Source organism: Schistocerca gregaria, chromosome 6, assembly GCF_023897955.1.
Source record: "Schistocerca gregaria isolate iqSchGreg1 chromosome 6, iqSchGreg1.2, whole genome shotgun sequence".
Taxonomy (NCBI): Eukaryota; Metazoa; Arthropoda; class Insecta; order Orthoptera; family Acrididae; genus Schistocerca; species Schistocerca gregaria.
The window spans coordinates 227,179,555-227,202,749 of record NC_064925.1 but is presented as its reverse complement, the minus strand read 5'-3'; the positions used below and the strand labels follow the sequence as shown (position 1 = coordinate 227,202,749).

Below are 23,195 nucleotides of genomic sequence, written 5' to 3'. Positions count from 1 at the left end.
AGCAAGCTTAAGATCCCATTCATAAATGTGTATCTCATTTAAGACGAAGAAATTCTGTGGAACATTAGTGTCTCAAGCCATCGACATCCAGATGAAACAGCACTAGATACTGATGTTTTGCTGACCCAAGACTGGCACTTACTTGCTACATTCAGCAATGAATGCTGTTGTAGAAAGAGAAAGATACTTGAATTTATCTAATTATTCAGCTGTTTTTGTCTGACTTTTATTGATGGTCTTTTATGATGCTCACCTTATCAGGCTTATCTTTTCAGTTCTTGTGTGTGGGAAAAAATTAGTTTTTCAATTTATTGTTATTTTTCAACAGATTTTCACCATACCCATTGGTATTTAATTCAAGCAATTGTACATATGATCATGCTATTTAGTGCCTTTACCACAAATCATCATCATCATCATTATCATCTTGTACCTATATGTAGGAAAGTAATTCTTAACTCATGTTAGCTTTCATACATATGCCATTTTGTACACCTTTTTATCTAGCAGTATTTTCTCTTATTTCACAATGAAGAAATTTATTACTCTCTATTGTTTCTCGTTCTCAACAGATGTGAATAATTTTGCAGCTGGTAATTTCAAGTGTATTCTTCTGTTTCCTTATGGGTATGGTCAATAGCTTTAATGTTTTTAGTGTCTTATTTAGAGTTAAATCGACATTATTTGTTTGATTATTCATAAGGCTTTTTGCATAGAACATTATATCCTTGTATCTGAAGTTCCAGGATACTCAGAGAGGAAGAGCAAAGGAAGCGAGTGAAGATGAGAGAACTGTCCATTGTCAATAGAAAGCTAGATGAATTCAAGAAAGAGATTGAACTCAGCAAGAAAAGATTTGATAAGCATGCAAAAATCTTGGATACTTCTTGTAAGTTTAACAAAAAGAAACCTACTCTTAAAGCACCATTATCTGTAAACTGTGGTAAGACTGCTGAAACAGGACACCAGAAAGTTTTGCAGTCCTTTAAGCACAGTTCTGCACAAATGTCAGATGAGAATAATGATTTCTGTGAACGTGATTGTGCAACCAATAAGGAACAACATGGTACTTTGCGCCCAGAAAAGACTGAGATGATAAATAGGCTTGAACAAATGCAGTCAAATAACTGTCAAACAGTTTATCAAGAAAAGGAAAATTCCTCTGAATCATCAGATTATGCCAGAATCCTTCCATGTTTAATGAAATGCCCAAGTGTAACTGTAGAAGTTCTCAACAGTGTAGATAATATGCCTAAATTGGGAGATTTAATGAGTGGTTCTAAATGTGTCTCTGAAGCAGCGAACAGTACCACTATTACTGATACATTCTCAGATGAAATAATAAAATATAAATGTGATTCATTAATGTGCAAAGTTATGAATGTAGAATGCATTTGCAAATGTGATATTGATGTTGTAGGTGGGATGCAGGTAACAATAATTCAGCAAGAGAATGAGTCTTCAGGAGGTAAAGTTTCCATTGAAACTGAACAAAATTTTAGCCAACAATCTGATGTGAAAATCAGTAAGAATGATACCATAGATTTTATCAAAGATACACAAGAGGTAAATGCTGCAGAGAGTCAAGTGAGTGAATTGGAAATATCTTCAAAAAAAGATAGAACTTTAGAAGATGAAGGGGATGAACAGTGTACTCATCTGGAATCGTGTGCTGAAACTGCATTGAGAAATTCTTCAAAAAAAGGGTTTGCAGAAGTGTTTGTGAGCACACTAGTCAGGCAAAATATGCATACAAATCACAAGAAAAAATTTTTGAAGGGAAATCAAAAGAAAGGCACTTCTCTATCAGTAAATGGAACACCTGACAATAAAAGAGATGGTAGTCAGGCAGAAATACTGCACAAATATTGGCTATTGTGGAAAGATCACACCTTCAGGTAAGGCTAAAATTACTTGTCAAAATGTAATTTTAGTTACAGAATATGCTGCATGTATTAAAAAATTTGCACTTGATGTACGAATAAATTTTTGTAGACACTTAGTGCGATTATTTAAATTTTTTATCATGAAGTAGACTTCCAGAAATGACAGAACATATAAAACCAACCAGAATAATTTATGTTTGATATATAAATTATCTCTTTACTAGTGTGTGATTTATTCTTGTGCTTATGTTATAAATAATCAAATATGTTGTCCCTCACTATCATTTTCACAGTGTTTTTTATTTCTATTTTATTTATTTTTTGAAATATTAGATTCATCTTCTTAGCATAAAAGATAACATTTAATATCACATTTACTTTCTCAATTTTCATCTACTTCAGCTTATTACTTTGAAGATATTTCAGGTTGAAATTCTTTCCTGTGCAGTTCTATAGTTTAGCAAAAATCATATAATATTTATAGTGATTCTCAACTCTCTCTTAGGATTGGTACAATACTCTTTTCAGACACTGTAACAAAAATGGACGAATTTTGTAATCCTTAAAGTTGCCACCTATCTCACTTGGTATGTTTTATTAGGATAACTAGTTTTGACTCATAATACAGATCATCTCCAGATCCATGCTCCAGTTAATTGTGAATTGCAGCTTGCCAACTGGCTGAGGATTCAGTTTTCTTGAAATCCATGACCTGCTGACTAGCTGTGTTTCATAGTAATGATATGTACTGATCTGAAGATGACCTATAAAATTGTCCTGTCTGATCAATTGGCTGATGTTCATACTTTCAGTGGTATGGATGTCGACGTCTGAGGGAACAGATGAGTTTCTCAAGTAATCCTGAGGAGTGACAAGGGGAGAGATGTAGGAAATCCTCACCATTAAGATGGTTTCCACATTTCAGTGGAACTTGAAAGGGTTCAAGTCATATGTGGAAGAACTACACATATTAGCTCAGTGTAGACTACTATATATCTGTCTCTAAAAGAGACACACCTTATACCCCTGAGCTATGTGGCTACATTCTGCACAAAAAGGATGACCTTCATGAAGAGACAGCTAAAGGAGGAGTGGTTGGTTGTCTTCACTAACAATGGTTACCACTTCTCACTCCTTTCTCTCATGAGCAACTCACAAGCAGTCACTGTATCAGTATGTGTACATCATAGGGTGACAATATTTTACTCTGTCTGCCACCCCCACGTGAGATACTAAATGAAGAGCCTTTCAGTGAACTCCTTGCTCAGTCTCCCCAACCCTTCGTTCTCTGTTGTGATTTTAACACACACAGTGTGCTTTGGGGTTCCACAATCACATGCCCCTGGAGTAGAGCAATTGAGGGCCTTCTCATGTCCTATTGTGTGTGTTTGTTGAACTTGGAGCAGAGCACATGCTTCAGCATTGCAACGGGGTCATCCATTGCTTTTGGTCTCTTGGTATCTTCTCAGTGGGAATTGGTTGATAAGTTGCACTTGTGTCATCACTTCCTGACCTGGATCCATTTGCCAGACAGAGTGGTACCCAAAAGACAGCCATCATGATGAGTGCTCATTAGGACAGACTGGACAGTTTACAATGAACTTGCCATGTTTGAACTCCATGACAGGACCTAAGAATGTGTAGATCATATTATCAAAATGCTCCACCATCACCCTGAACCATCCATTCTGCAGTCTTCAGATCAGCTGAAAAGGTGGTCTGTCCCTCAGTGGACTGATGAATGCTACCCTGCAATCTTGACCAGGTAGATGCCTCTGTTTAAGTTCAAATGCCAACCAACTGTAGGAAATCTCACAGCCTTTCAGGTAGTAAAGGTGAAATGTTTCTGTATTATTAGAGAAAGCAAAAAGAGATTATGCCAATAATTATTGGCTGCATAAAGTGTTCCAGAAAGAGTAGAAGCATCGAGAGACCTGAGGAGGCTTCTAGAAGAGGAGGGAGATACCCAGTGACTGCTCCAGAGCAACCCATGAGACAGCCAGACTATGGCATCCTAATTTGGCTCTGTTATCACCACTGCCAGTCAGGATACAGATTTCCGACACTACAGAATGGCTGCTGAGAGGAGCAGTTGGAAATTTACTCCCACCTATGATGAAGAATACATCTGTCCCTTTTCCATATGGGGGCTGGATTCTGTGTTACCTTCAGTTTGTGATACATCACCTGGCCACAAAAAGGTCCACTGTAGTATGTTATGGCACCTCTTAGGGTGGAGCAGCAAATTCCTCCTTGCACCTTTTAACTTCATTTAAGTGTCAGGACACTTCCTCATCTGTAGGGAATAGGCAATTTTAATTCTGCTTTTAAAATGCAGAAAGAACCACGCATCGATGAATAGTTATTGTAGTGTTGTCCTCGCTAGCTGTGTGGGAAAGACATGGAGTGCATTATAAACCACCTCCTTGTCTGGATCTTAGAATCCAGGCAGCTTCCTAGTGTGGGCTCAGGAAATATCACTCCACCTTTGATAATCTGGCTCTTCTGAAAGCAGCTATACTTGACTACTCTGGTATCTCTTAACGGATATATTTTTTGACATCAAGAAGGCAAATGGTACTACTTGGAGGCATGTCATCTTTGGACAGCACCATGAATAGGGCTTTTGTGTATGTCTTCCCATATTTATATGGTCCTCCCAATATCAAGTCATTGGCACCCCATCTGATCACTTTGAGCAAGAGAACGGTGTCCTTCAAGGTAGTGATTCAAGTGTGACTGTCTTTGCTGTAGCTATAAGTAGCATCATATCAATAGTTAAATTTCCTGCTGAATGTTCTTTGTTTGTTGATAACTTCTCTGTCTTTTGTTCCTCCTCGAGCCTTGCAACAACAACTTGTGAGTTGCAGGTGTCTACTTGACGGCTGGAGGAAGGGATGGAGAAGAGGGGTTTTAATTGCTCCACTGACATGGCTGTGTGCAATATTTTTAACCGTTACTTAACTGTTTTAAACTTTCCCTAAATTGTGGGTGGAGGACACTGTTCTTTCATTTAAATACATGGTGAGGCACCCTAGTGAGCAGAAAAGATGGTCCCTAAAAGCACTCAGTATTTTAAAATATCTTAGCCACAACTTATGGGGAGCAGACTACATTTGTCTGCTCCAGTTTTACAGGGCCTTTGTCTGACATTGGCTTGATTAGGGGTGCATGGTATGTGGGTCTTAGTTTTAAAAAGTTGTGCCAAGAAGGAATTTGTTTGGCCAGTGGAGCCTTTAGAACCAGCCCCAAACCAAGTTTTTGCACTGAGGCTAATGTGCCATCTCTTCATATCAGGCAACAAAACCTCAGGGTGTGACCGGCGTGTAAAACACTGTCCACACTGACCTGCATACCATAGCATTTCTTGGCTGCCAATGGAAAGTCTTTTTCATAATCATTAATGAGGGACAGGACCCTATGGGAAGGATTGCCTTTTAAAGTTTCACACCAAGTTTGGTGCCGATATCCACCATGCCTATTGCATAGGCCCAGATTTATTTTAGACCTAATGAATTTTAAGAAAGATTGGAGTCCAGATTTTATTTTTCAGTCTCTGTTTTTTATCATTTTGGATAGGCATCACAGTTTTAAAGTTGTGTACCCTGGGACTCCCTCGGCTGTTTGGTAGTGTTCCCACACCATGTCCTTAGGATTTGTCTTCTTGTGAATGTACTGTGTTTACTACAGAGCTCCATGTAATCCTGTAGACATTCAGACTGATGAGGCACCTTCAGGGCAAACAGTTACTCGTGTGTTCCTCTTCTGTTAGGGCCCTACAATCATTGCAGCACATGCACCTGACAGAGAAAATAGCCTAGCTAATACATGATCACCAGTACTTGCTTCAAGAGTGGCTTTATTTTGCTGGGTATTGGGCCATGCAAGAATTTGGGGAAATCACTGGGCAGACCAAGCCACCAAGGAGGCATGCAGGGAACATGACGTGACATGATGTTTTACTTGCCTGTGGGATGTCATTTTGCTGGTGAGTCAGAGTTCCATGGGAGGAGGATTGTCTGGCAGTGATGGACAATAAGCTGTGGTTGGTGAGCCTTCTGGCTGGCCGTAGGATTCCTCCTGCCAGTCACTCTGGTGGGGTGAAGTGACCAAATTTCCATGACCCTTAACCCATGGCTTTCTTCTCTGATCAAAAGCTTTTAGGCTGGAGATTTTAGTGTGTTGCAGAGTGGCTGGATCATCTTTTTTGTTTCAGCGATCATTCAGCCACAGTCATCTGTTGTATTCTTTTACTTCTTTCCCTTGCTTTTTCCTTTTTACTGTATATTTTCATCTGTGTGCATGTGCATGCACTTGTGTGCTCTTAGGGTATTCTTTCTGTTTTCCCTTGTAATTACAAAATTAAATCATTTGCACCCTTTAAGCACACTCATCTTGTGAAATTTCAGTATGGGCACTAAAGATGTTGTTGCCATGCACCAGCACCAGCATATCACCGTCATCATCATCATCATCATCATCATCATCATCAACAACATAATTATCATCATCATTATCATCATCATCATAATAATCATCATCGTCCTCCATGTATGTGTTGATTGGAGAATTCTTCCTGTTGTGCAACACACTAAACCCTTTGCCTGGTTCAGTTCCATTGATAAGATCTATAGTGATATAAATGCATTGGCAACAACAGCCTCCGCTCTTTCCTTTAGAACCTCAGCATATCCCAGATCCACTTTGCCTGACCCTTCTCATCTCAGCGAACTACCACACTGATTTGTTCTTAGAAACAACTATTTGTGTCAAATGCACCTATCACCAACAATAACCCAAATTTTAAAGTTGTTACCTGGTCTGTGTTAGAAGTTCATTCCCTACAACTTTGGTATTTGTGGATACCAAACCTGCAGGAAACAGGAGTTAGCTGAATGTGTTGATAACTGTAACAGAGCCATTAATAACAAGCAATTTTTTGCGTTTTTAATTTGGAAAGAGAGTTCCCCTGCCATCGTCAAGCACATTTCTCATGCAATCCATTCAGTTGTAAACAGGCATGGGACTCCACCACCTGTCGCCAGATTCAAACATGGGTTCTCTGCTGGGCATGAGGAAAAGGATGTTGGGGGTATGTCCATTGATGGCTCCTGATGACAGAATAACAGTATTTATTGATCAACTGCAATACATTTGTTGTTGGCCCCCTGGGAAAAGCTTGCTTTCACTCATAATATTTTCGGCAGTGACCAAGGTAGGTGGTGGATGCTCCCACGTACGCACACTGCGGCAACTGTAGCTGTGCTGGCATAACTGGAATCCACTGCCTCAGCAGCAGTGCTACAGCCATGCTGGGTCATATCATGGTGGCTGGAAACACACACTGAGGGCCTTTGCTGTGATTGCAGCTTGAGGGCTTGGTGGCAGCAGCAGTGGGACAGGTCAGTGCCGTTTCAACAACCATCCCCAGCAGCGGCTGTGTGGTGTTGGCAGGCCAGAGTCCCTTGCTCTACTCCCATTCATGACATTTATGCAGGCAGTGTCCCAGCATGATGGCGACAGTGCGTTACCACAACCCACACCAGGCTTTGACTCGCATGACAGGCAGCGTCCCACTGATGGCGTCCTATGATACTGATGGTGATAACTAAAGCAGAGGCGTCACTCTGGCACCTTTTAGGTGATGACCTGTATTACAACAGTAACAATTTTGCTGACTATGATGACAGTGATGACCTGGAACTGATGGTGGTGCTGAGTTACACAGTCTCTGCATCACTCCAATGCCTCACAATGGTTGATGACAACGAACTGGCTGCTGGTCCTTAAGTATGGCTTTTTGCCACTGATGTCTGCAGATCCTTGTCCTCAGCAGGTCAGTGGAATATTTTGGTGTTGCTCAGCTATTATAACTGACCCAACTAGTGCTTTCAATGTTGACACCCTGTTGTGCAGTGAGCAGCTTTTTGTCATGTCCTCCATTGGTCAATGACACAGCATTCTCCTTTGTGTTGCTTAGCTTGGTGCTCCGCAGTCCCATTTGCATTATGGTATCATACCAATGAGCTGCACAACAGAATGTAACACACATATGACTTCTGGCTCTCATTATTCCTTCACATTTGAACTAACTTTATGACTGTAAAACTAATACCTTCAACTAACTTAATTGCTCCAATCATTTGATCCTCTACTCAATAACCTGTAATCTCTTTACTACTTAATATCAGAAGTATCTTGAAAAAATGAAATCCATCACCATGGTTTCAGCTGCCTTTTGCCCTGCCCTGAAATGAGAGATACCCTACACAAAATCCTACCTTTTCCTCTTAACTGGTATCTCTCTCCCAATTAACTTAAAATAGTTTTTTTTGTTCTAAACACTCACGTGTGTCCTCCTACAGGGGTCTAGTTACAGGTATTTCTTATCCAGTCAAACTTAGTACAACACAATATGAAATATTACTGCACAGCATTCATATTTGGGTGTAATATTTAGCATGCTATCTACTCAGACAAAATGTTACTACAAGACTATTGCTAAATGCAAACTCCACCATCCAGTTGCTGAACATGAAATGCAATACAGCATCAGTAATTCAACAGCTGCTTCAACACCTATGTAATTTGGATGATATTTCTTGTACATAATAAAAATTTGCTTACAGAATTTCAGGCGGCGAAATATTACTACTGCCAGTAGTCCCTTGTAATAATACAGAACACTATCCTAGCTTCTGGAATTAATAATTGCTTCCTTGAGGAGGAAGAATGGTGGTTTAGGAAAGGTTAAAAAGGAAGGGCAGATTACTCATACTCTAGAATGAGAGGAATTAACATGTCGCGAGGAAGAGGTAGATAAAGATCTTGTCCTGTTTTCTTATGTGCCTCTTGGCAATACTGATATTTCACCCTCTAATGGCAACTCTTAGCCAGCTATTCTTTCTCATAATTTTATACTTTTCTTGAGTAAATTTTCATTTCCATAAAATTTCAAGATCTATTTTTTCCTAGAAATTCAAGAATTAGTTGCAGTCTTCTGTGAATCATAGGTGAAAAGAGATAGAGAGAGAGAGAGAGAGAGAGAGAGAGAGAGAGAGAGAGAGAGAGGCAGAGAGATGGAGTAGAAAACTGTTGTTGTTGTTGTTGTCTTCAGTCCTGAGACTGGTTTGATGCAGCTCTCCATGCTACTCTATCCTGTGCAAGCTGCTTCATCTCCCAGTACCTACTGCAACCTACATCCTTCTGAATCTGCTTAGTGTACTCATCTCTCGGTCTCCCTCTACGATTTTTACCCTCCACGCTGCCCTCCAATGCTAAATTTGTGATCCCTTGATGCCTCAAAACATGTCCTACCAACCGATCCCTTCTTCTAGTCAAGTTGTGCCACAAACTTCTCTTCTCCCCAATCCTATTCAATACCTCCTCATTAGTTACGTGGTCTATCCACCTTATCTTCAGTATTCTTCTGTAGCACCACATTTCGAAAGCTTCTATTCTCTTCTTGTCCAAACTAGTTATCGTCCATGTTTCACTTCCATACATGGCTACACTCCAAACAAATACTTTCAGAAACGACTTCCTGATACATAAATCTATATTCGATGTTAACAAATTTCTCTTCTTCAGAAATGCTTTCCTTGCCATTGCCAGTCTACATTTTATATCCTCTCTACTTCGACCATCATCAGTTATTTTACTTCCTAAATAGCAAAACTCCTTTACTACTTTAAGTGTCTCATTTCCTAATCTAATTCCCTCAGCATCACCCGATTTAATTTGACTACATTCCATTATCCTCGTTTTGCTTTTGTTAATGTTCATCTTATATCCTCCTTTCAAGACACTGTCCATTCCGTTCAACTGCTCTTCCAAGTCCTTTGCCGTCTCTGACAGAATTACAATGTCATCGGCGAACCTCAAAGTTTTTACTTCGTCTCCATGAATTTTAATACCTACTCCAAATTTTTCTTTTGTTTCCTTTACTGCTTGCTCAATATACAGATTGAATAACATCGGGGAGAGGCTACAACCCTGTCTCACTCCTTTCCCAACCACTGCTTCCCTTTCATGCCCCTCGACTCTTATTACTGCCATCTGGTTTCTGTACAAATTGTAAATAGCCTTTCGCTCCCTGTATTTTACCCCTGCCACCTTTAGAATTTGAAAAAGAGTATTCCAGTCAACATTGTCAAAAGCTTTCTCTAAGTCAACAAATGCTAGAAACATAGGTTTGCCTTTTCTTAATCTTTCTTCTAAGATAAGTCGTAAGGTCAGTATTGCCTCACGTGTTCCAACATTTCGACGGAATCCAAACTGATCCTCCCCGAGGTCTGCATCTACCAGTTTTTCCATTCGTCTGTAAAGAATTCGCGTTAGTATTTTGCAGCCGTGGCTTATTAAACTGATAGTTCGGTAATTTTCACATCTGTCAGCACCTGCTTTCTTTGGGATTGGAATTATTATATTCTTCTTGAAGTCTGAGGGTATTTCGCCTGTCTCATACATCTTGCTCACCAGCTGGTAGAGTTTTGTCATGACTGGCTCTCCCAAGGCCGTCAGTAGTTCTAATGGAATGTTGTCTACTCCGGGGGCCTTGTTTCGACTCAGGTCTTTCAGTGCTCTGTCAAACTCTTCACGCAGTATCGTATCTCCCATTTCGTCTTCATCTACATCCTCTTCTATTTCCATAATATTGTCCTCAAGTACATCGCCCTTGTATAAACCTTCTATATACAAAGGAACAAAACACCCCTAGCATAGGAACTGTTAAAGTGAGACAATGTAGAGAGGAGCAGCTTTTCTTTTAGCAAACACACTTCCTAATCTCCATCCATTAATCATATTTAAAAAATAAAAATAAAAAAAACCCAATGTGCCTAGAGGTTTTAATGTGCTCTTTGCCTCTTGAGTCCACACCGATAGCTGAGTAGTCAGTGGTCTGTCATGCCAAGGGGCCCGGGTCTGATTCCCGGCTGGGCCGGAGATTTTCTGTCCTCTTGGACTGGGTGTTGTGTTGTCGTCATTATCATTTCATCATCATCAGTAGAAGGCAACAGGAAAATATCACTGGAATCACTTCCCTAGACGGTCATGCAGTGGATCTCTCTGATGAGGCTTCCCCATGACAAGTAAGGCAGAACACAAAATTTAGTTGCCTCTTGAGAGCTTGCTTCTAAAATGATATTGTGTCTTAGACTATTGCTTTGGTGTGTGAGGTCCATACTTATAGTGGTCATGAGTGTGTGCAAAGAACATTAATGTGAGTGGTCATGCGAGTGTTCATCTCTTGAGGAAGTGTTCTGTTAAATGTGAGTCAGTGGAAACAGATTTATTGCAAGAATTTATTTAGAAAATTCACTGAATTAGCTTTCACTGATAAACCTGAGAGTATTCTTCAAATCCCACATACTGCTCCTTTAAGGTATGCAGATAAACTTATGTGACTGATGACTGTTCAATGTCTCAGTTATACGACAAGTGGTTGCCTGTGCGTCTTTCAGTATTTTAATAGAATAAAAAATCCACTTCACTTACCAGTTATTTTTTATTTACTGGAAGCCTAAAACTGTCTTCAGGTGCCCCAAATAAGTCTGGAACATAAATGTGTGGTGGTCGGGCCAGTCAGCCATGGATGGTTGCACCCACATCAAACACTCAGGAGTGTAGGACCAGCAGCCGTTTTGCCTGACTCAACAGCACTCCACGGAAGTTCCTAGTGACTTGCATGTCCCCTTGCAGTTGTTTGATGAAGATGTAACCGCCCCCCCCTCCCATGACTGACTGGCCCTACACATATGTTTCCTTAATTATCTGGAGACACCGCTGAAGATGGAGCTTTAGGCTTCAAAACTGGTGATGTAATAAATAAGAAATTACTGGTAACTTAAATGAATTTTTTGTTCTGTTGTTCTGTTCCTCAGATTTGAATGTTTGCCTGATCAACTATTTCTTCCATTATTTGTACAACAACCAGAACCTTCTAGTATAAGATAACAAAAGTAGACCTGTAACAGCTTACTCAGCGGCATTTAAGCAGTCAGTATTTTCACACCATGTCTACAAACTATCTATAAAGAACCTTAATGAAAAGAAAAAGAAACAGAATGCCTTTTTCCATGAATCTTAAAATCGATTTGCAGGGTAAAAGTAGAAATTTAGAGCTGTAGCTGTTATATTTCCTCACTTAAAGCATCAGGACATTATGATACTTAAGCAACAGGGTAACAAAGAAATCATGAAATAATCTGGATCATATTGAGCTCCACAGCTAACACTGATGTTACTGATTAATGAAAATCATCTCAGCTGTCATATTACAAATTTAGTGTGTTATGACCGGTTTCATTTATAGAACATCTTCAGAGTGCCAAGTTGTACGTGATGCAAATGGTCTGGCTCCTTTATGAACTATTGTAGAACAAATTAAAAACAGTTTCATAAACATTCTGCTGACCACCGGGCAGAAGTGTGGCAGACATGCACTGCATGCTGTGCCGTACTTGCACCAGGCTCTTGGCAGAATATTTATGATCATTGCTTGAGGATTTGGTCTGTAACATTACATACAACAACCAGACATTTGTGTCACAACTTAATCATGATTTAACAACTTGAAGATGTTCTATGAATGTAGCCAGTTGTAACACAATAAATTTATGATAAGGTAGCTGAGGCGACATGTCTGGTGACATACCATCTGACTTTCAGAAAAATATCATCTACACAATTCCGAAGACTACAAGAGCTTACAAGTGTGAGAATTGTCGCACAATCAGCTTAATAGCTCGTGTCCAAGTTGCTGACAAGAATTTCATACAGAAGGATGGAAAAAAAATTGAGGATGTGCTAGATGACAATCAGTTTCGCTTTAGAAAAGGTAAAGACACCAGAGAGGCAATTCTGATGTTGCAGTTGATAATGGAAGCAAGACTAAAGAAATATCAAGACACTTTCAGAGGGTTTGTCAACCTGGAAAAAGCCTTCGACAATGTAAAATGGTGCAAGATGTTCGAAATTCTGAGAAAAATAGGGGTAAGCTATAGGGACAGCCGGGTAATGTACAATATGAACAATAGCTGACAGGGAATAACAAGAGTGGACAACCAAGAATGAAGTGCTCGGTTTAAAAAAGGTGTAAGACAGGGATGTGGTCTTTCCCCCCTGCTGTTCAATATGTACATTGAAGGAGCAACAGTGGAAATAAAAGAAAGGTTCAGGAGTGGAATTAAAATTCAAGATGAAAGGATATTAATTATACGATTCACTGAGGACATTGCTATCCTGAGTGAAAGTCAATAAGAATTACATATTGTGCTGAATGGAATGAACAATCCAGTGAGTACAGAAAATGGGCTGAGAGTAAATCAAAGAAAAAGAAAATAATGAGATGCAGCAGATATGAGAACAGCAAGAACTTAACATCAGGCTTGATGGTCATGAAGTAGATGAACTTAAGGAATTCTGCTACCTAGGGAGTAAAATAAACAATGACAGATGGAGCAAGGAGGACATCAAAAACAGACTAGCAATAGAAAAAAGGGCATTCCTGGCCAAGAGAAGTTTATTAGTATCAAACATGGCCCTTAATTTGAGGAAGAAATTTCTAATAACATATGTCTGGAGGACAACATTGTATCATAGTGAAACATGGACTGTGGGGAAACCAGAACAGAGGAGAGTCAAAGCATTTGAGATGTGGTGCTACAGATGAATGTTGAAAATTAGGTTGACTGGTAAGGAAAACAATGAGGAGGTTTTGCGCAGAATCAGAGAGCAAAGGAATATGTGGGAAACACTGATAAGGAGAAGGGACTGGATGGTAGGACATTTATTAAAACATGAGACAATGACTTCTATGGTACCAGAGGGAACTTAAGAGGGCAAAAACTGTAGAGGAAGACAGAGATTGGAATACATCCAGCAAATAATTGAGGACGTGGGTTGCAAGGGCTACTCTGACATGAAGAGGTTGGCACAGGAAAGGAATTCATGGTGGGTCGCGTCATACCTGTCAGAAGACTGATGAGGGAAAAAAAAGGTTGAGGTGGTTTCTATTAATCATTAACAGAAATTATAGAATTTCATACAGCAAATAATATTCATGTCTGGAGAGTCGTTTCTGTTTTAATGCACTGTTTTCCTTCTGACTAAAGGTCTTCAGTGTACTGTGTTCCCTTGCATGAGGTTTTGAGTGATATTCCTTTAATATCTAGTTGATGTCCCATATATTTATTTTCTTGCTATTCTTTTCAACTATTGGAGAAGGAACATATGCTTAAAATAACTCAAAATATTGCTATATTTGTTTGCTTTAATAAGTACCTCTGTCTTAATCACGGCTGTAAACATTACTTCTGTCAAAATAAAATTGTTTGTATTTAGTGTAGTGCTCGATATGTGTGCTCACCATGTCTAATATTTTCTCTTATCATTATACAGAGAAAAGCAAAAGGCTAAGGTTGATCGTCTTATGAGTGCCCTGGAGGAATTCCAGAAGAATGACCAACCAGAACAACATGTGCAACAAAGGTAAAATTTTCAACCCAGGATTTATTTAAGTATGACTTAACAATTAGCAATGATTAATGTAGTGCAGGTACCACTTATGCATTGTGAATAAGAAATTTTTTTTAAAAAAAAATTATGGTTTTGTCAACATGGTAATATAGTTAGTTATTTGCATGTTCTGTGGACATCTCGCAACAGTATGGAATGAGTCTCTATTACAGTTATAGTACATCTTCTCAGTAGAAAATACAGCAACATGCTGACCATTTAAATAACTTTTAATTTATTTTTTACAAGTCCATACCTACCAACGTGTAAAATGGAACCCTTGCAGGATCACCTGGTTGTGTCTGTCTGTCTGTGTATTAAGACCCTGATTTTCTCAGGTACAGGTGGAGGTATCAAGTTGTGATTTATGTAAGGTATGAAGCTCTACAGTCACTTGGAGATATAAAAAGTTTAAACTTCTAAGTATATGCAGTCAAAAGATATGGTCATTTATGTAATATATTTTGGTACTTACAAACTCAGTCATCAAAACCTATTGCAAAACTACTCTGGTCTTGTGGTTTGGTTTGAAAGGACATAGGTGACTGTATGTTTACACCCTGATGGTAGTCATTTTAACCTGTAAGTCTTCCACTTGTCTACCTGCCCATGCATCTCCTAAATTGATTCTGCCCTCTGACAGTGGTTGTTGTTGCTTGCATGGAGGTTATCACTTTTATCAGATCTTAAATAGAGCTTCAGTGCTGAAATAATTTAATGAAGTGGTGGTCATGTCATTGTTGCAGTCAATTTTTAGAGAGAGAGAGAGAGAGAGAGAGAGAGAGAGAGAGAGAGAGATCATAAAGGAGGACAAAAAACACAGGTTAAGAGAGATGACAAATAAATCATGAACTGTTGGTGACATAAATAGAAGCAATATATAATTAACTCTCCACTGGGTGGTGTTTGGTTGGCAAAGACTGAGGTTTATCTGGTATGTACCCTGGCTCAAAACATGGATAAAGCAATCTTAAATTATCTAACAGAGAATAGACTTTGATGGAATTATTCTATACATAAGTTATACTGTATTGGTGCAGCTGAGTGTAAGTGGTGAGACTGTGATTCTGTTTGATCTAAACAGCAGGAGCAGCAACACTGTACCCTTTGTTGATGTGTAGCGCTGTCTCTGGTTACATGGTGTAAGCGTCTGCAGAGTAATGATGTGTGGGGCCTAAATTTATTATGGCAGGCATGAAATATGCAAAGTCATGGGCTGGCTATCTGCTAGACAGATCACAATAACTCTCCGTTGGAGCCCTTAAATCTTGGCAGATACCAGCGTGTGACACTCCCATTAGTTGGTCATACCACTTTGATTCATTTATACAGCAATGTGCACAAGGAGATCAAACACCAAGGCAGCAGACCTGATATGAATAAGACTGCCCTCCGTACAGCAAGTTGTCCGAGATGACTGAGGTCTAAACTGCTGGTACAGCTAACACTTCACCACAGGCTTCCCACTCAAGACCAGTGCCAGTGCGAAGTCATGCTCAGGATGAGTGTACCAAGTGCAACCCACTCAATAAGAGTCAAGACCAGAATCTCCTCTCCAGACCGGAATCTGAATAAGAAATCCTGTTTCTCAGCCTGAGCTCTAAGCTTGGTTTCCGTTCCATACTATAACCTCTTCTTTAGAGCAAGTACATCTAGGTCTTTGTCTTGTGCCCTGCTGATTTCCTTTAGGCTTGTGGTGACATAATTCTCAAACACCATGTTTTTAATACAATACAAACTTGTAGCTGTCTTCCTCTGGTGGGTTTGTGCTGCTTCTTTCCAATACCACAGGCGAATGTGACAGCACGTCTGTAGTGATGTTGCCTCCCCTGGTAAATGCATAACTGTAAAATTGTACTCCTATAGTATGAGTGCCTATCTTGTGAGTCTCTTGTTGTGAAGCTTTGATGTGAGTAAGAACTACAAGGCTTTGTGATTGGTAAAGACTCTTGTGTTTCTCCCATACAAGAAAAAACGAAATTTCTTGAACCCAAGTATGACCGCCAAAGCTTCCAACTCAGTTACCGAGTATTTTCTCTCACATTTACTGAGAACACATCTTCCAAAAACAATGGTTTTATGCACCATGTTTCTTTTTTGCTAATATCTCTGCAATATCACTATGCTCAGCCCAGAGTTTGAGTTGCCCGTCACCATGCAAAATTGCTCCACCAGGTTGCGGCCAGACAGAATTGGTGCATTAATCAGCACAGCTTTGAGTGTCTGGAATTCATCTTCTACCACACTGTCCCAGCCCACAGCGACTTCTTCCTGGTGAGCTGGCATAATAGCGGTGTAGCTAGTTTTTTCACATGGATGAATCTCTTGTAGAAATTTGCAGCACCAAGAAAGCCACAGAATTGTTTCTTAGTTGTTAGGGTTGCAAATTTTTCTATTGCCCCAATCTTGTCTCGGTCTGGTAAGATTCCTTCCACAGTGATGATGTGGCCAAGGAATGTTACTCATGAGGTCCCAGTGTATGACTTCATGATGTTGGCAGTTAGCCGCATTCCTTGAAGGTCTGTAATGTTTCCCTGAAGATCACATTGTGTCCTCTACATGCTGGTTCCTCACTCAAGAGAGCATGTACATAAGTGGTGATTCTTTGTTTTATGTAATCCTTTAAAATACTAGTGACTCCCCTAATGAAGGCAGCTGATGGCATGTTTAAGCTGAATGATAGTTGTTTCAATCGTTAATATGTACCAAAGGCGAGGGATGCAGTGCATCTCCTGTATTCTGGTTGGAGTGTAATTTGCCAGAAACTGGACTGTATACATTGAGGGATGAGAATACTGTTAAGCTATGGAAATTTTGTAGGAGTTCCTCCAGATTCTTGGGACAATTTGTGTCTGCTTCTATGATGGTATTAAGTTTGCAACAATCCAGCATCAAGCAGATTGAGCCATCAGACTATTCAACTACCGTGAGGAGAGGGTTGTACATGGAGGTTGCAATTTCAATGATGTCCTCATTTAGCATCCTCTTGATCTCTAAGAAAAATTTGTGATGGTAAGCAATTTGAATCTGGTAAGGTGGCATGAAGAATTTTGTGTGCTTACACTCTCAGAATGTGTATTTGAAATTATGGATGCTCCTGTTTTTGGCAGAAATATTTCAGCATTTACAAGTAAGATTTCTTCCAAATTCTCCTTGTCATTCATTGGAATGTTTTCTAAGTTTGCTAACATTTTATTAATAGCATAGCATACCTCCGGTCAAATTTGTTCATCTAATTGCACGGTGCAACTATGCTCATGGCGCCACAATTTATTTCTACCTTCCTCCAGTTTTCTGGTGTAATTTAGGTTGAGGCATTTGGCAGGAATTTGCATACCTATTGCATGGTCAGCAAATGTAATTATTCTGACATTGTCTTTTTGCAATATGAGCTCTTATCATCTCCCATCCAGTACTGCTGACATTGGTTCAGGAAATCCGTGCTGAATATCATTTCAATTGGCAATGAAGGGACAACAAGAAAGATCACTTTCAAGATGTACCCTTGGCAGCTGAACATTGATTTGTATCTGCACTTCTGTATTCTTTCTTCTTAGGGCATCAATGATTTTTGTTTCCTTCAGCATGAGTGCTGGCCTTGGGTGGTTTGCAGTACATCTATTGTGTGCAGATTCCAATATTGCTGTAATATGGCTTCCAGTGTTCTCAGTCCCTGTTAGACTGATGTTGCCTTTGGTGACATGAATAATAGGATGTAGATTCAGTAATGCCAGGATGTCTTCCTCTTCCTCACGCAAAACCTCTCTTGTGTCTTCATATTCTAACATGTTGAAATTGCTAATTCTGATAGTTCCTGTGGCCTTGTTTAGAGCTGTGTCCGCAGCAGCTGAGTGTCAGTTCCTATTTAGACTTCTGCTACATTTCCCCTGTGATGGGTTGGGTGGCCTAATCTCTAATGATCTTGTTGGTTATTTTGCTGACATTACCTGTTGTTCTCCTCCCATTTGTTTCGCTGCTGCTGTGGTTCTCCAGTATCTCGATGGAACTAGTTTGGATGTTGTTGTTTTCAGTTCTGTTTTGCCATTCGTGGTAACAATTTTTGGAATTGTGTCTTCTGCCACTGTTCTCACACAGTGGCTGGTTATTCCATTCATGGTTGGAGTTGCCCTTTCCCTGTGATGGGTAATTTCCCCCATTTCACCTGTCATTATTCCTTTCTGATGAACCTTGCCAGTTGTGGTCATTGTTTCTGTTCCTGTCTCTTGTGTTTTGTATTTTGTTGATGTAGTCTAATCCACATAGCATATTCTTGAATGATTCAATGGAATCATAGCACCATCTGATAAGGAGTTGTTGGGAGTGCAAAGCTAATTTGATGTAACAGTGCCTGATAATTTCTTTGGGACTGTACAGCTGGTCCAAAAACCAGTTCTTCTTAACTAGCGACTTAAAGAAAGTCACCACACTATGGAGTCCTGACACTTCTAGGTCTTTGCCCATCATAATCTTCTGCTTCATTCTTTCATGAGGCCCTGTGACTAGTGTGAGTTAAGAAATGTATCCTTGAACATTTTGTATGAGCGACAGCACTCAGCATCACTGCGCATATGTTTTGTGGTTGACCCCTCTAAACATCCACATCCAGCGTGTTTTTCAGAGGACATGATTCTGGTAGTGCTTTAACATACTAAACTATTCATCTATTTAGATGTAATGTATTGTTGTTTTCTTTGTACACTTGGAAATTTGAAATGGATAAGAAATATTGTGGTCGAATGGTTTGACATTCAATGTGAACAAATTTTCCCCTGTTTCTGCCACATGTGTCTCGATGAATTGATGTCCACATGATCCTTGAGCACTGTTAAGGCCTCCTCTTGTGTGTTCAGATTCACAGAGTAACGTTTCATCCACAAAAGATGTACGTTTTTGTGTTCTGGTTTGGTTTCTGTCATTCTTTGCGTCCCTGACAGCACTTTGTCATGCTCCCCATGATGGCCTGTGTATTCTTGAAATTTGTTCTAGTGATCCACTAATTCTAAATCCCTGACAAAGCATATCAAATACAAACCACTATAATTTATGATAATGTGCATGATCCTCAAATCATCTACTGTCTCGCACATTAATGCAATCAACAAGTGACACAGAAATCACAACAAGAAATGAATGAAAATACAAACAAACAACATGCAAAAATTTACAAATCATCACTGCATTTATTACAAGCAATTCTTATGGTTAAACAAAACTAATTTACCTCAGTGCACCAAATGAATTTCAGAATGAGAAAACAGAAAACTTGTAGTGGAAATTGCATATGATGGTCAAAGAAGGTGCCATCAATTCAAGATCCTGGCAGGATTGCCAGATTGCAAGATTCTATTGGTCTTGCAGTTTGATTTGAAAGGCTAAGATAGCTGTAACTTTATGCACTGACATCAATCACTTTAATTTGTAAGCATTCCATGCTACCTGTCTATGTATCTGCTAAACTGATTCCGTCCTCTGACAGTAGTTGTAGTTGCTAGACTGCATGGAGGTTATCACTTTTATCAGAATCTTAAATAGAGCTTGAATGCTGAAGTAATTTAATGAAATGGTGGCCATGTCATTATTGTAATCAGTTATTGAAGGGCGATTAATTGTATTAACATGGGGTTAATCTTCTACATAAAAGATTTCAAAAGTTTATTGATTATAAAATAGGACAACACAAGTTAAGCAAGATGGCAAATAAATCGTGAACTGTTTGCAACACAAATAGAAGCAATAATTAGCTGTCCACTGGATGGTGTTTGGTTGGCAAAGACTAAGTTTTATCTGTTATCAACCCTGGCTCAAAACACGTATAAAGCAATCTGAAAGTGTCCAACACTGAGTAGACTTTGATGGATTTATTGTACACAGAAGTTATACTATATTGATGCAGCTGAACACAAGTGGTGAGATTGTGATTCTGTTTGCCCTAAGAAGATGGAGCAGCAATACTATACCACTTTCTCGATGTGTAACATTGCCTCTGGTGATGGTCATGGTGTAAGCATCTGCAAAGTAGAAATGTGCGGGGCTGGTAATTTGCTATCACGTGCATGAAATATGCAAAGCCATGGGCAGGCCATCTGTTAGACAGATCACAATAGCCCTCTGATGGAGCCCTGAAATCTCGGAAGATTCTAGCATGTGACACACCCATTATACAGCCATACAACAGACCAATTCGATTGACATAACAACAGCAGTGTACAGTAGGGGATCAGACGCCAAGGCAGCAAACCTGATATGAATAAGATTGTCCTTGGCACAGAAAGTTGTCCAAAATGACTGAGGTCTATACTGTCGGTATGGCTAAGACTTCACCACAGGCTCTCCAGTTCAGACCAGTGCCAGGGCGAAGTCATGCTCAGGGCGAGTGCCCCAAGTACCACCTACTCATAACAAGGATCAAGACCTGAGTCTCCTCTCCAGACCAGAGTCTGAATCAGAATCCCTGTTTCCTCACTCCTCCCTTTCCATCAGACCTTACTAAACTCAAAAAGAACACGCAGGCAAGCACCTCCGTAAGGGTTTTGTGCCAATCACAAGACTCCATGAGTGCCATCTCTTCCCACCACCTTGTCTGCTCTACCCTCTGGCCAGTCCTAACCAAAGTTAATAATGTTCCTATCCCTGCTGGAGAAGCATCCAGCCCTGACTTGTAAATTCCCATGCAGATAGGAGAAGACATTATGCTCCTGATTTGTTTTCTCCCATGGCTGCTTTAAGCAGCGTGTTTTGAATTTTAGTTTAGGCCTAAAGTGAACAACTCATTTATCATAGAGATCATTATCTGGATGGATCGAATGTTACAGGATGTCTGAGCAGGAGCCTTGGCCAGACTAAGAGAAGTGCTTTTGTGTCCAAACATAGGCCATTTCAGAACCACTGTAAATGTTGTGTTCTGTCCTAAAATTCTTCTGAAGGCCTGAGGCATCCGCTCCAAGATGAACGTAGAAACTCATGATTTTTTATCGATGCAATCCCTTGACATAGTGGGCATTTACAATACTATTGAAATGCCTTGGCCGGGTGACCCACTTCTCTCCTGTGTCCCTGCTGTGGCTGGAAATTCTTAAGAGAGAGAGCCAGGTAGGCAGCTTTTTGCCTCTTCAGTCGAGAGCATTGTCTGTACACCAGTGCAAGACATTCTTATGATGAGCATTTGTCCCTGGTAAGTGCTTTAAAGTGCTCCTCTCGCTAATAGCTGCATGTGGCTTCCAAGCCCTAAATATCCACTGCAAGATTTACTGTTAAATAACCAAACTGCCTGCGTATTCTCAACTCCAGAAAATACTATTCATAGGAGAGCCACCATAAAGATCCCACATCATTAACAATATGCATGCTCTCATGATCTCTATGCAAAATGAAAACCTGGAGATCACCTAACCCATTATGACTGGAATTCCAGATTGATCATAAGGCACCTTCTGCAAATAATACACATGAGTTAAAAATGTCAAGTACAGATGGGAGTCATTGATTTAGACCACTACTTACTGCAAATCAAAATTAGATTCCAACCAAACAGATCCAGATCTAAGGGGAATTGATTTCCAAGAGTTGATACAGATTGCCTGAATAAGAATGCCAAGGTTTTCACTCACAACATTCAAAAACATGTTCACAAGGAGTGGCCTGACATCTGCAACACATTACAAATGTCAGCCATGAAACTGTCACAACCACCCAGGAAACATGAACACATATGGTGGAACACAACCAGAATGAAGCCATTAATTAGCAATGCAAGGCACAGAATCGCTGGAGTGGACATCAAACAGCCGAAAGGTGGCAGTATTTTTGGAAGGTACAAAAAATCAACCTCACAAACAATTTGACATGAAAAATGTGGCTATGACAACGCAGGCTCATAGAACAACATTCAAAATTTCTACATTAAATTGCATGAAGCTTTTCGGGGTATAAAACACCAACATTGTTTTCACTAAAGTAATGGGAAACTTGAGACAGGGAACTGCATACTACTTGCTGAGTACTTTCAAAATTTACTGAATGGTGATCCTCAACTGAAGGTGCTCTACGAAACCCAGACTCTCATCATCCATTAATTCAAGGAACAAGAGAGATAATTCAATCACTCAAAAATGACAGAGCAAAATGAGAGGATGGTGAAACTGCTTAAAGGTTAAAAAGTAGGAGAAGATGTCATAAAAAGAGTTCATGCTCTCTTTAATAGGAATATGGAAAACTGAAACAATACCAAAGGACTGGAAGAGAGCTATTAGACATCTATTGCTTCAAAAGGGTGATTAGGGCAGAAATGTAGGAACACAGAAGGCAATACTGACCCTATTAACTTATCTTGGAAGATAGGTTAAGGAAAAGCTAATCTACATTTACAGCATTTATAGACTTCTAGAAAGCTTTCACCAGTTTTGACTCAAATACTTTCTTTGAAATTCTGAAGATCGCGGGGGTAAAATACAGGGAGCAGATGGCTATTTACAACTTGTGCAGCAACCAGGTGACAGTTGCAAGAGTCGAGGGGCATGACAGGGAAGCACTGGTTAAAAGGGAGTGAGACCGTGTTGTAGCTTATCCCTGATATTATTCAATGTGAACATGGATGAAGCAGTACACGGAACCAAAGACAAATCTGTAGTAAGAATTAAAATTCATGGAGAAGAAATACAAACTTTGAGGTTTGCTAATGACAGTGTTATTCAGTTAGAGGCAGCAAAGGACTTGGAGGAACAGCTGAACAGAATTTCAGCATCTTGGAAAGATTGGCAAAAGCAAAACAAAGATAATAACATGTAGTTGAAT

At 39.7% G+C, this 23,195-nt stretch overlaps 1 protein-coding gene across 2 annotated transcripts in view; it reads left to right on the top strand.

Annotated features, from left to right (window-relative positions):
- Nucleotides 1-23,195, top strand: part of LOC126278623 (uncharacterized) — a 195,412-nt gene that overhangs the window by 56,545 nt on the left and 115,672 nt on the right. For both annotated transcript variants that reach the window (XM_049978862.1, XM_049978863.1), the window contains exons 3-4: nucleotides 741-1,898; nucleotides 14,289-14,378. In XM_049978862.1, coding sequence (XP_049834819.1) covers nucleotides 741-1,898; nucleotides 14,289-14,378 — 1,248 coding nt within the window. The remainder of the gene's footprint in view (nucleotides 1-740; nucleotides 1,899-14,288; nucleotides 14,379-23,195) is intronic.